The sequence below is a fragment of the Austrofundulus limnaeus genome, unplaced genomic scaffold (assembly GCF_001266775.1).
Source record: "Austrofundulus limnaeus strain Quisiro unplaced genomic scaffold, Austrofundulus_limnaeus-1.0 Scaffold165, whole genome shotgun sequence".
Classification (NCBI taxonomy): domain Eukaryota; kingdom Metazoa; phylum Chordata; class Actinopteri; order Cyprinodontiformes; family Rivulidae; genus Austrofundulus; species Austrofundulus limnaeus.
Genome location: NW_013952567.1, coordinates 585,129 through 598,908, shown reverse-complemented (window position 1 = coordinate 598,908; position 13,780 = coordinate 585,129). Strand labels below are relative to the sequence as shown.

Below are 13,780 nucleotides of genomic sequence, written 5' to 3'. Positions count from 1 at the left end.
GTGCTAATATGCATCGTAATTTCGTTCTACAGTGCATCTCTGATGTTATGTTGAATGACAATAAAAGAACCTGAATCTGAATCTTAAGAGAGGTGTGTTTTCTTTTGTTCTTGTCAACATTTTGTTAATTTTTTTTCCAGTGGCAATAAAATACACTGTTTCAAACATAACATTATGTGATGGATTTGCGACCTGTCCAGGGTGTACCCCGCCCCTCGCACTGTGACTGCTGGATATGGGCACCAGTGACCCACGCGACCCTGAAAAGGAAGAAGCGTGTACAGAAAATGGATGGATGGATGTAAACATAACATTAATAAAATGTTTATTATATAACAAATGTAGTAACTAACTAATAAGGAATAGAAGTGAAAAAAATCTTTGCACATTTTGTAGCATTGTTTGTGGATTTTCAACGTAGGGTCCCCAGTCAGAAGCTAATGCTGTTTAGGGGGCCATGGCATGGAAAAGTTTGGGAACCCCTGGCATGGTGTCCCTCCTCTCTTTCAAAAGATCTTGTGTCTAACAGCAGACAATAATCTACATTAAAAAACATTAATTAATAATTCTACAACACAAGTTTCCTCCTGTTTTATTGCTTATGTTTTATGAACCTATTAAAAAAACAACTTTAATTTGCTTTTCAATCAGTACAAACATTATGTAAAGATCCTTTTAATTATCCATTTGTCCCAGTAAATAAAACATCTCCTACAGTGTGATTAAAGTATTTGTGAACCACACTTGCGCTGTTTTTTTTCTACATTTCATGAAACAGTTTTATTCCAACAAGAATAAATGGTAACACATTTCACCTCAAGTGTTACTGTGATGCATTTACCAAATCAATATTCAGTTACTTCATTTTTTCCCTCTCTCATTTCAGCATTCCTGGCAGTTCAGTACGATCCTTATCCCTCAATATGTCCATAATACTGGAGAATCAAACATTCCACAGGAACACATAAATATTTACTGTTGGGACAWGATTCACATTCAGCAAATAATTCTTTATCAGCCTTTGAAAACAGCTCATTTGCCACATGTATGTACATATTTGTTGATAGATCAGGATGATTAATATTTATTAGTTGTGACACGATGCATGCTGGTGCKCCGGTCTGACAACTAGCAATAATGGCCAATCGTCTGAGTGGATTTGCCGTCCCATTGCTCTGTTATTGAAGTAAGTGGAGTACAGCAGCTGGTAGAGCGGTGGACCGCTTATGATAACAGGTGTCTCAACCGTAGGATTGTGTGTTGGTTGCTGTGGAAACTGATGTTAAAGCCTCGTCCTCCTGCAACTTTATCACTTTTTTTTGCTCCTTATTTTTGTCCCCTGTCTGTTCTTCTCCCCCGTTTTGTTCTCCATCTCGTTTTTCCTATTTCCTGTTCAGATTGTTGATCAGTTTTGTTTTCATGCAGGATTTTCTCTCGGCGTGTAAACACTAACTCGTGCTCCTCGTATCTCTCCTCCACAGTTGCTCCCACAGTGCGGATTGTTCCCCCTTCGGGCATTTTGCGTGAGGGCGACTCGCTCAGCCTCACCTGCTCCATCACCGGGAATCCTTTGTAAGTCTGTCTGATCAGAATTGTACAAAAATAGTTCTGTGATAACGTAGTTCACCTCCAGTTGAACACAACAAACACTATCGGCGTAATATTTTTAAAAGTGATTTGATTAAATAGAAGCACACAAGCTAAAATCATATCTTCAAAAAGATAATCTGCATTACAAATTAGCTTCACGACACCACTCAGAAAATGCTAAATTGTTCCATTTATTAGGAACACAACACAACACATTAACAACAATTTTATTGTCAGTTCTTGAAAACAATTAAAATTGACTACGGAGGAATGGCCATTGCCCACAACCTTTCATGTCAGATCTTAGAAAACTGATGAAGTTTTAACTTTTTTAAAACCAAAAATAAATTAATGAATAAATAAATATAAACTTTGTTTATGTTGCAAACAATAATGCAATTTGGTAACACTTGGAGTATGGGCTGAGGATGACTCTCATCTACTACCACATCCATATTATTTGTCAATATCTGTAAAATTCCCTATAGTCATAGTATGTGTATATTAGGGGTGCAAAGATACAGAAAATTCAAGATTCGGTTCGGTTTGATACTTCAGTGTCGCGGTTTGATATTATTTCGAACCAAAAAAGTGAAATTTCCATGCCTTGCTTAACTTACAATTTATTAAACTAATTTTGAACATTTGTTTGACCTCAAAAGTACAGTTTTTAAATTAAATGTTGCTGATAAAGCAAGTTTCTCAGTAGATATGTGCTCGACAATTCAGCCTAGGTTGAGTAGTTGAACATAGAGCCTCTGAGCCTTCAACACAGCCCATCTTCAGAGGACAAGTTAATAAAATACATTTGCATGTTAAACCTAGAGCACTGTATTGAACTATTTGAKACAGATGCATGTATTGTTGCACCCATACACCCCTATTATATATATAATAATTATTGTATTATCATATTTTATATTATCATCATGTATATCATAGTATTTTAAAGAGATGGTTCATTGTGAGGCAGTCTYATTAATTTCTATACAGTGGTTTGATATATTAAGCTAACAGACAAACTAGATTAACTTTAGCAGTCAGTGCTAACATKTTAAACAAAGATCTTGCACAATCAACACAGAGTTTGGAATGAGCTTCACCTGCATTTCACTGCATTTTAGTTTATCTGTCAAATTGACAAAGTTTTAGCAATTTTTGTTTACTAAGGTTGATTATCTGTGATGGCCATTGACTTCAGAAGTTATTTAGTWTAGATATGCATTTAGTGATTACCAAGAGTTGCAATAAAATCCACTCCAATTCATATATTTTTCCAAAAGACAAACAAACACACAAACTCAGGCAATTTCTTTTTTGTCTGCCAAATGACAATGGGCAATAATAACAGTAATTTTTCATTTTTAAGTGTTCTGACAAATTTGATAAGCGATGCCAAAAGAGGTTTTTAATTGAATAAAACCTCAGAAAGATTACCAGGTAAAATGCCAACCTTTACAAAGCAAAGCATCAAGCAAATATGAGAAATAGATGTGTTTATTCAAGATGTTTCATTACTGAAAAGTAACTGAAGCATGACTAAATAACTGATAATATTAATAATAGTAGATAAAAGTGTTTTCCTAAAATTCTGTTTTTCTTTCTTTCCTTCTCCACACAGACTGACTCAGAATGAAAATTACAGAAACTTAAAAGCCTCAGACTTGAGTCTCCAGAGGTCCACAAACACTGAGCTTTCTAATATCAGTTCTCCTTCATATATTTCTTTTTCAGATTGTTTATCTTAAATACAGAGCAAATCTACTTTTAATTTCACAATGACAGACCTAAAACCTTGTCTGTCAGGGTTTTGCAGAAACACCACACTCTTTGCGTTTGTTGTTCAACTCAGATGTGTGATGTCGCTCACAGCTTCTCCACATACAGTTGAGAAATAACATCCTGTTAAAAATGGCCACTTGAACCAACATTTGAAATGACTCACTTTAGCTGTCTACTTGTGATCAAATCAACCGTAATCTAATAAAACCATTTGTAATCAGTCAGAGAAGGGAGAAAAAGATGAAAGCATTCCTCATAATTCATTACCGCTTCCTTCTACTTAAAATGATCCAATTTACATCACACACATTTCTTTTAGCGGTTGCCTTATCTCGCTGATTAAAACCATTGAATTAATCATGGATTCATTAATTTCATTGGTCTTTAAAAATTTAAACTGAAGGAGAGGTGAGCTTTTTAAAACATTTAAAGGCTGCCAAGTTCTCGCCAAGCAGCAGTGCCTGAAAAATTAAATTGATGTGAAAGTGGCTGACCTTTGTAGCTCCTTCAGTGACTGTTTGAGGCTGCGTTAACTCAAGTCTGTTTCTGTGGATGTCCATTAAAACACACAGGTGGATGTTATGACAGATGACAGGTTTTGTCATGTTCTTATTGTGTTAGCAATATTGTTGGTTTTTACTTTTTAAAAATTGTAAAGAAAGAAAAACTCAGCAAAATATATATATTTTTAAATACAGTATATCTGTGGTTAATGTGTTCTTAAAAAAACTAAATTAAGCAAATTTGTGAGCAGACGCCAACTTCTGTTTGCAAAGAGACAACAGTTTTAATCTAATGGTACATGTTTACGCTCAGATTTGTTGAGTATAGTATGCACATAAAAAGATAAAATTARGTTAAACCARTAACTGAAGGATATTTTGTGGCTGATTAATGGAATCTTACTCATAATTTARTATCTTGTACTTTGCAATCAGTTGTAGTCATTTACTTTAAACAATAAGAGAACCAACAAGTCCCTATTTAATAGGGTGCCTCACTCCTGCAGTGTAAAACTATTTACATTTTCAGCATTCCAATCCTGACACATGATGGACCACTCCCAAGAGRRTGTGACCAGGGTTTTSATAAGTATTATGAGAACATGTGATTTGCAGCCATTTTGTGTAGACTCAGAGCCACAGACGGGCGAAATGGAGTCTATTGATCTGAAAATCTAGTTTGAACAGTTCTTTACACTTAAAACAGAAGAAGTTTTGCAAAAGATGCCTGTGTTTACTCCATTATGGAACTCCACTGTCTCCACCTCGATATTTATTCTTGACCCTGTCTTACAACAAATTCACCTTTATATTTCTTTATAAACATCACCTCCAAAATCCCAAACTTGTCTGATTCCACCATATTTGTTTACCTACACAGACTGTGGCTAGCCCAAAATACTTAAATCACATAACTCAAGCTTCCATGTTGTTTTTAACAGATTCTGCAGAGTTCTTAATTCGTACTGAATGTGAATTGCAATCAATACTGTATATCTGGAAAGTTACTGGAGTAAACTTTCCAAATGGCATCATTTGATATAGTTCAGAACATTTTTTTATGTTTGATTTTTGCGAAAATTACCTTTAAATATCAATTAGAAGTATTGATCCTTACTTCCTTTTTGAAGATTTCTGGTTGGTTGTTTTTGCAGTTGAAATTAGAATTAGTTTTGAAAGACAATAAAGAAACATTTTTATTATAAAAAATAAATCAAGAGAAAATACATCCATTAAAGCTCCCAGCAAAATGAATGAGGCTGTGTCTAAATTCAGGGGCTGCATCATTCGAGGGCCGAATTTGAAGGCCGATAACGTCGAAGCGAAGACTCCTCCAGTAGTGGCCCAGAAATGTGTCCTCCTGTTTCCTTAATTTGAGGGACAGGTCCAGTGTATCCTTCTCAGCACACGCTATCCCAAGATGCATTGCGGACCGACTGGGAAGTGAGAGAAAGCAGTACAATTTTAAGTAAAAATTCGGCAGTGTATTTTTAGACTTTTGTCATTTGTTTAAAAATGATACTGATTTCAAATGGTGTGTGATTTGGTTGCAAAGACTTGTGTTGTTTTGATGTGTTTGTTTGTTTTGTTGTATTTTGTTCTTGCATGCTGTTGATTCTCATAGCGGGGGTGGTCTGATGAGACTAGAGTCTTCTTACTTCTCATTCCCAGATGTTTTATAAATTTGCTTTATGGTGTGTGTTTTTAATATTGTGCAAATAAATAAAATAAATAAATTAGCATAGACATTTTCAATATTCTTGTTTTAAATCAAACAAGCTCGTACGGCAGGTCCCTTATTCAAGTATTGCCTCTAAGCTAATTTTGCTAATTATAACATTAATATATTAATATTTTGTTCATTTTGATTTATTTCCGATCTTAATTGCTTCTGTTTTAGTGTCATCACAGTTGCTAGGCGACAGCACGTACGTCGAGTTAAGGGCGGGAATAAATCTAAAAGCTAGACCATCCAAATTCACAGCCACTTTTTTCCGGTCTTGGCGGACGGCAAAGGACCCAGCCCACGTTAACAGAGTAGGCCGAGTCCTTGGAAGCRTACAGCCCCTGGATTTCAACACGGCAGTTTGATCAAAACCAAAATAGTGGCAGATATGATGCCGCCTGACATTTAATGGAAGACAGGTGGGTGAAAAACCACCTGATCYATATTTTATTACATGAAGGAGAAAAAGAAAAATAGCTTAAGGGTGAGAGGTTACTACGAGTTCTATGGTCATACTAGAAACTCGTACCTGACTGTGTGAAAGTGATTCAAAGCCCATTCTGTAATTGACTATTTTAAAAGCCAATTTTGTAAAAAGAAATAATAAAAATAAAAAGCTTGTTTTCTRGAGTGTCCACACGCTCTGTTCACTTTCCAGAAGGGTATTGGGTCCTAAGCTCTTAAACCCTCCTCTAGATGGGCCGTCTGCCTGTGAGCATCAGGTCTACTAAAGCTCCTCAGAAAAGCTTCATGCAGCCAAGGAGTGTGCAGTTGCAGCATGTGTGCATGTGTGCGCATGTGTGTGCATGTGGTGAAATCCAACTGAGAGAACTGGCTGAGAAACGTATTGGCCCCAGCTTCTCCAAAGCTTTGTAACGGCTGATTGAGGACACTCTGTGTGCGTGCGTGCGTGCGTGCGTGCGTGTGTGTGTGTGTGTGTGTGTGTGTGTGTGTGTGTGTGTTTGAGAGACGGAGGGATGAAGCTGCATGCAGCTGTGGACTCTGACCCCAGTTTGATGCTGGACTGCAGACTCTTAGACATGGACACTCACACACCCAGTACCTTGGTCACCTTTGCACTTTAACCACCTGTTAAGCATTGAGTACCAATTATCTGCCTCCACCTTTTTCTGAAGGGCTMCACTTCTGCCTGACTGTTATTAGGCCAGCACGAGGTAGGAGGCTGCTTTGTCCCTTAGCGTGATTACCTCCTTACTTGTAAATTAGCTTTTCAAGAGATTACACTAGGTGGGAGTAAATGCGTGCATGCATGTGAATTAACAAAAGGTGAACCGAGGAAGATTTTGTTTTTCACATCCAGCGTGTGTTGGAGGAGGTGAGGGAGTGTTTGTGTGTGAGTGACTGAGCAAGGAAAAGGTTTAATTAGACTTCCCGGGGGATTAGAACCCAGATGAGTCAGGATTGTAATCTGTCCAAAGTGGCAGGAGCCATGACACCCAGCCAGAAGCTCTCACACACACACACACACACACTGAGGCTCGCACGGATTTCTTCACCAGGATGTCTCTGTAATCCTTGCACCTCCTGTCTCCTCTTCCTGCCCAGCTTTTATGACCAATTCATTTGGCCCGCCTGCTTCTTTCCTTCATCTCCCAACCCGCCATACTTTCTCGTTTCTCCCTTTTTATTAGCACGCCCTTTCCTCCTGCCTTCGTCTTAGTTTCTACCCTGCACACCTGACATCCTATTTTGCTCTCTTCTGCCATTCTCTTCCTTCTGCCAACTGTTTCACACCATTGCTGCTTTCTGACCATCCATCCCCTCATTATTTTTTCTGGATGCAGCCCCCTGTTACCATTGGCTCTTTCTTTGAGACCCTTTTAGTCTGTCTTCTCATCTCAGTCTCACCCTCTGGGCCACTTTGCCCTCCGCTGCCACCTTTCCTTTTATAGCAACTCTGATCTACTTCCCCTCTGTTTTCTCTCTTTCTCTATTTTTTCTCACTCTCTTTTCATAATACTAATTACATTACTTTGAGCAATGTTTAAATCTATGTACTCTCTTTTTTTAGAAAACTTCTAAAAGGAAAGACCCTCATTGAGTTAATACTTCCACACAGACCATCTTCATCTTAAACCCAAAACTTTCAATTTGTCATTACTTGTGGAAACAAACCAAATACATGTTATATTAATAAGATTTTAAAAAATATATAAAAAAAATACCACTGATCTGGTTCTTGTGTTCTGATCTCACAGTGAAGCTTTTAAAAAAGCTCTTGAACAGGAAACAGAAAAATAAGGGACACTTTACAACAAGGCTAACTTTGATAAATGTGGATATGTATAATGCAGTAATACAATATTATATGTAAAATATGTGTTTCCAATAAGTTGTGCTTACAAGGTTGAAAMCTAGTCTGAAATGTTTAATTTAGCACTTTAGATGAAATATGTACATGAACAAATTTGGCTCACTATTTTACAAGAAACCAGATAGTTTTTTTTCTCAACCTTAATTAACACACAAAAAACACTTATTAATGATTTAGGAAGTGTTTACAGAAAAATTATTTATAAGGGAAGCCCTATTGTAAAGTGGTACTGGAAAGGGTTGTAAAATGCAGCTTTACCAGTGCCAAGCTCGCAAATGTATAAAGTGGGAGGATTCTCCTTCAATGAGAAGCTATCTTCCCAACTTCTAATGAATGTCAGAATGTGGACTAAAAAAATTTAAATCTATCCATCCATTATCTGCTGCTTGTTCCAGAGTTGGGGTTGTGGGGGCAGCAGCTTGAGCAGGGATCCCACATGTCCAGCAAAACCCCCAAGAAGATGACAAATGGCAAATTAGCTTGTAGAGATTGTTAGGCCATTTGCAGATTTATTTGTGGCTCAACATCCGCTGGGGGTTCGAGGAGTGGTTTCAATCATCCACAACTAATTTATAACCTCACTTCATTACAGTTTCATTATATAGACTGGTTTATTGGAAAAATTGCATTTATTTACCTCAAAGTGGCATCCTCGGTGTGTGTGAACTGATTACGAAAAAAGTCAAGCTAAATGGACACTTATGCCTGTGCGTCTGTGTGTTGTTGCATCTGTCTGTTGGCAACATATTTCATGAAGCAGTCGTCAAATTTTATTGAAACTCTCAAAATGTAATCACTGGATGTACATCTAAACATTCACTTTTGGAGTCATTGCTATTTAAAATAGCTGACACAGCTTATTGACATCAACCAATCCCAAAATAACCATAAGTCAGTTTTACAGATATTGAGCTACAATATGCTGTGGTAGTACCTGGGTGTCATAAACAACGCACATTCTGAGCGTGACATCTAGAAATATCGTTCAAGTTTGTCATTTCTCAAYATGAAATGATCTCAGTCTAAAACTCTGACATGAGAGATGGTGGGTGCTGTGCACTCCTTCAGTAAATGTCAGGCCTTTATGTTAAACATTTTTATCGTATTCTCAGATTGTGTACTCAGTGGATCTTTTCTTCCAGGCCCAGAAGTATTCAGTGGTCCAGGATAAACGACTCTTTACCTGAGAGGGCAGAGATTTCTGGGCCCACTCTTCAGATTTCCCGCCTCAGCCAGTCACACAACGGGACGTACCTGTGCCAAGCCCAGAACAACTTCGGACGTGCTGCCGATCACTACACCCTGTTGGTGTATGGTGAGTCCATCAGCAAAAACGTTGCTCAGTTATTCAGTTTTTTCCTGTCGATATTTCAATTCCACGTGTAACTCTTGGCATGTGGAGGTTAACTGGTCTGAATAATTCATACGTTCTGCAGCTCCTGGATTCCGGGCTCATGTTTGTGATGGTATTTTTGAGAGGACTTTTAATTTTTATTGAAGATTTTATCATCGGATGTCTGGGTTTTCTGGCACAGAGCTTCGGGACTATTAAATGTTGATGCACTTTTTATCTGTTTATTTTTATTATTTTTTCTCTCTACATTCAGCAGGCCATATTTGCTACTATTTGGTGCAAATGAAGTATCAGAAGACTGGACTGCCCTAACTGCCAGGCTTAAATATAAGTTACAAACATTATTATTCAGGTTGTCTTTTATAAATTAGCAGTTTCAAAGGAAACATGTCATGTTTTAAATTTTTTCTTTTTCACATTAACATCATTCAGTTGGGGTCTATAGAAAGTATAGCTGCGATGCTTTGGTCTGAATTTAATCTTATTGTAACTCCACAAGCCCCTCTTTCACCCCTTTTCTGAGGTGTGTCTCAGATCAACTCATATTGAGGCTGTCTCTTTAAATCCAAATGAGGCGCTTCACACCCCACCCCACTCCAGCTTCCACAGTGGTCCACTCTTGTTTGATAGAGGGGTTTACAACTWTAWAGCGGTGTAGAAACATTGTATTTACAAATTAATTAAAAGAAGTCAACCATAGAAGACTAGTCCATCCTTTCTTACGTTTGARTCAGAGTTTGACCCAGCGCCAGAGGAGAATGAAGACTTTGTCCACACCTTATTTAGAAATTTTGTTGCAAAAACTGTGACCTACTAGTTCAGAAAGCATCATAGAAAACTGAACGGGTTGAAAAATATGGTAAATGGTCTGAACTTRTATAGCAGAACTAATGTATCAAGCCCAGTTGGACCCCAAAGATCTTTACACTACAGTCATTCAGAAATTATGTTATGTTTGGGGTTTTTGTTATCTGTTGCATTAACCACAGCTGCCCTGGGGCACACTGACAGAGGAGGAGCTGCCATGCACCAGCATCATCTCTGAACACCATCATCATATGACACAAACAGAAAAGATCTCTATGAATTATCGAGAGAGACTAAATTCGACTCTTTTGCACTCCTAGAGACKCCAAGTACACAACAAAATGCAATTAAGGTCTAAAAAAAKTATAGTTTGCATTATGTCTCCTTTAATACTTCTGCAGAAACCCAAAGCTCACCTCATGGTATACAGAATAATAAGTCCCTAAGTGCAATAATTACAAACAAAAAACAATGTTTCAATGCATCTCAGTAATCCAGGTAAAAAATCAAAAAGAAAAAAATTGTATAGGTCTTCTGGACGGGTTCTTCTCTAATGAAACGTTTCGTCTCTCCTCCAAGAGACTTCTTCAGTCTGAGAGTTTCAGGCAAAATTCAGGCTTTTAAGCACTGCCTCCATGTGACTGATACTCACATCACATGGCTATCGTTGACACCTAATTAACACCTATTGTTAACTGGGGGTGGAGTGATACTGGCAATGGCCGCACTGTAGGAGGGGGACAACTGAAAACGGAGGCCTCCACCTCTGTTTAATGAGGGCGGTCTTTCTTCACAAAAATGGCTTCTTTTACTCCTCTCTCAAACCAACGTTCCTCCCTATCAAGAATGAGAACTTCCTCATCTCTGAAAGAGTGACCGCTGGCCTGTAAATGAGTGARAAGAGACTAAACGTTTCATTAGAGAAGAACCCGTCCAGAAGACCTATACAATTTTTTTTCTTTTAAAAAAAAATGTTTTGACAGGTAATGAGTGAATATGTTGGTTGACTGTTGCTTTTTTGAGTGAATGTTAGTCTTTTCCTAATGTGCATAAATGTGTTGTTCTTGAGTGCTCAGATGTCCTCCCACAGTTAAACGTGCACAGTATGGGCATGAGTGTGCGTGCTTGGTTGTGTGTTGTTGTTGTTGTTGTTTTTTTCTGACGTCTTTGCTATAAACTGGTTGTTTTTTTGAGGACATACCTTAAGCTTGAGATGCCTTTTTTTGTACAATGTGCTTTGACATTCAGACAAAAAAAATGACGGAACACTTATTTTTTTGTTGGACCTCTTGAGTTTTACATGACAAGATCTGGCAGAAAAACACCAGCTGAACATCTGTTGCATTTAAAATTCAGTTGCAGCTCTTTGTTGTATGGGCAACAGGATCAGAGGGGAGGAAGATGTGGGTTTGGAGCTTTTGTTGTCTAGTTTTTTTTTTTTTTCCGCGCACTATCAATCCTGTGTTCACTGGTGGAAGCACCATTCTTAATGAGGGTTGACCCAGTTAGGATCCAAAACACTACGACTCAAAGAGAATGACAGTTGTGTTCTCAACATCACACAAACACCTTGTGTCACTGGTTTTTAGGAACTGTGACAAATTGGCCAACTTTCAGTCAAAGTTCTAGCTGCATTTGAAAACAACATTTTGATGTACGATAATGTCGTGTAATCCCCACATGAAATAATCGAGTACACTTGCATCTGTGCAAGGACAAAACTGGATTTTTAATGCGAGGACAGCAGTGTGTCTAAATGGCACAATCAAGCCCATTGTAGAGATTGAACTCACTTCACGTTGTGTTTTTTGATTTGGTCTAATTGCACAAATGCTTCAGTCGCTCAGCAGGTTGGCCCTTTTGATCTACTCTCCCTACCCCCTGGTGGAGGCGCTTGTCATTGCATTTAGGCGCCTGATTTGAAGATCACAAGCTGAGAGAAAAAGCGGAGAGAATAGAAAAGTATTTTGGAACAATTTTAGGCTGCTTTTAGTTAGCAGCCCTTCATCCATCTATCACACTAACACTACCTTTCACTCGCACAYGGACGCCCTGTACACACTGTTGAACAAGCTTTCAATGACACACATAATGACAGTTTTCCTCAGGCAGCAAGGGCGGCAGCGGTGGCAAGATGAAAGCTGACATCCCCTCCCACCACCCTCTTCCTCTTTTCTTCCTCCTTCCTCTCTTTCAACAAGGTTAGACATTTAAAGTTTTGATGTGAGTTACAGCACCTGAAGGAAAATATTCTCTCTTCTTTTATATTTCGCAGATTTCTTTTGCTGTATCATTTGTTTATCTTTATGTGCCTTTTTTTTTTTTCAATTTGTTTCATGGTATCGTTAGTCATTCCTTCTTTTCATACCCTCTACCCTACAACTGTTTTTGATTAAAAAAGTTTAAAAAATGAAAAAAGCAAGCTTTGCTCCAGCTTGTCTGTACTCCATCATACGTTTTCAGCAATCAGCTTCTTAAATCCTCATGCTGTTGTCTTGCATTAGCGGTGGTTTACTGTAAGAAATTATGTACTTAGATTGTTTAAATTCTAACTTTATCTCAAATAGCTTAGCGTTGTTGATGCAGAATTACATTAAGCGTTTCTCTTGAGAGTTGAACAAATGTCACAACAGGAAAACTAGACGGGCAACGTCTTAACATTTTCTCGTGAAATACCAAAATAAAAGCCTTACATTCAGACATTCACACTCAAATGTTTCCAAGGRTGTTTGTCTTTGTAACTCCTACAAAAACTGCAAAGTGTACTTTTTTTGCCAGTACAAATGGGTGATTTAATAAGGTGATAGTGACATGCTTCTGAGAATTAAATGAAGCTCATCAGTCAATATGGAAAATAAATATCGTTCAGTGCTGTATAGTATGTTAAGATGATTCATCACTACAACACATACGCAGAGTGAGCTTTTTAATTTGTTGGGTTTTGTGTTGCTTTTTATTTGTTTTAACAGGGTCTCGTTTAGTGACAAAGATCTTCGCTTATTCCTAATGACTGTTGTGACAGAAAGAAAGATTAAACTTTGTCCTGCATGCCTCAGCTCTGTCTTTCTGTTTCACAGTGAGACGTTTTTTTTTTTTATTACCTCCGCCAAGTGGGGAGGTAATGTTTTCGGTCGCATATGTCCATCTGTCTGTCGGTCTGTCGTTGTGTCTGTCTATGGAAAAAAATTATGTAAAATCTTGTGGACGGATTGTCATGACATTTTTACCACAAGTGGGTATTGGCCCAAGGAACACACCTTTAAATTTTGGTGATGTTCCGGATCACGATGCGGATACAAGATTTTTTCTTTTAATTCAACCGAATCCAAGTACACCTCGCTGCAGCATGTAGTAAGGGGTGAGCCATACCATTTATGGAAATGGCACCATTGCAATCCGGAAATATAGTGGGCGCTGTTTCCTATGCAAGCTGCGGATTATTATTTTTTTATTGATCTTTATAGGATGTTGTTGTGTCTGCTGAGTGGTGAATAAATCCACATGCCCACCAGTCCACTGGGAGTTGCTTCTGTTTTATTCAACATACACATAACACCAGCACTTTTCTATATTTACTTAACTCTGACCAACAGCAACCGGCAGCGATACTTCCGGTATTAGCAACTCGGTATTTCAAAATAAGAGTCCTTTTTATTACAGTCAGAACCTGGTCCGTTAAAATC

At 38.0% G+C, this 13,780-nt stretch overlaps 1 protein-coding gene across 3 annotated transcripts in view; it reads left to right on the top strand.

Annotated features, from left to right (window-relative positions):
* The window catches only part of cadm4 (cell adhesion molecule 4), a 236,297-nt gene that overhangs the window by 207,618 nt on the left and 14,899 nt on the right, over nucleotides 1-13,780 (top strand). For all 3 annotated transcript variants that reach the window (XM_014017296.1, XM_014017295.1, XM_014017297.1), the window contains exons 5-6: nucleotides 1,482-1,572; nucleotides 9,079-9,251. In XM_014017296.1, coding sequence (XP_013872750.1) covers nucleotides 1,482-1,572; nucleotides 9,079-9,251 — 264 coding nt within the window. The remainder of the gene's footprint in view (nucleotides 1-1,481; nucleotides 1,573-9,078; nucleotides 9,252-13,780) is intronic.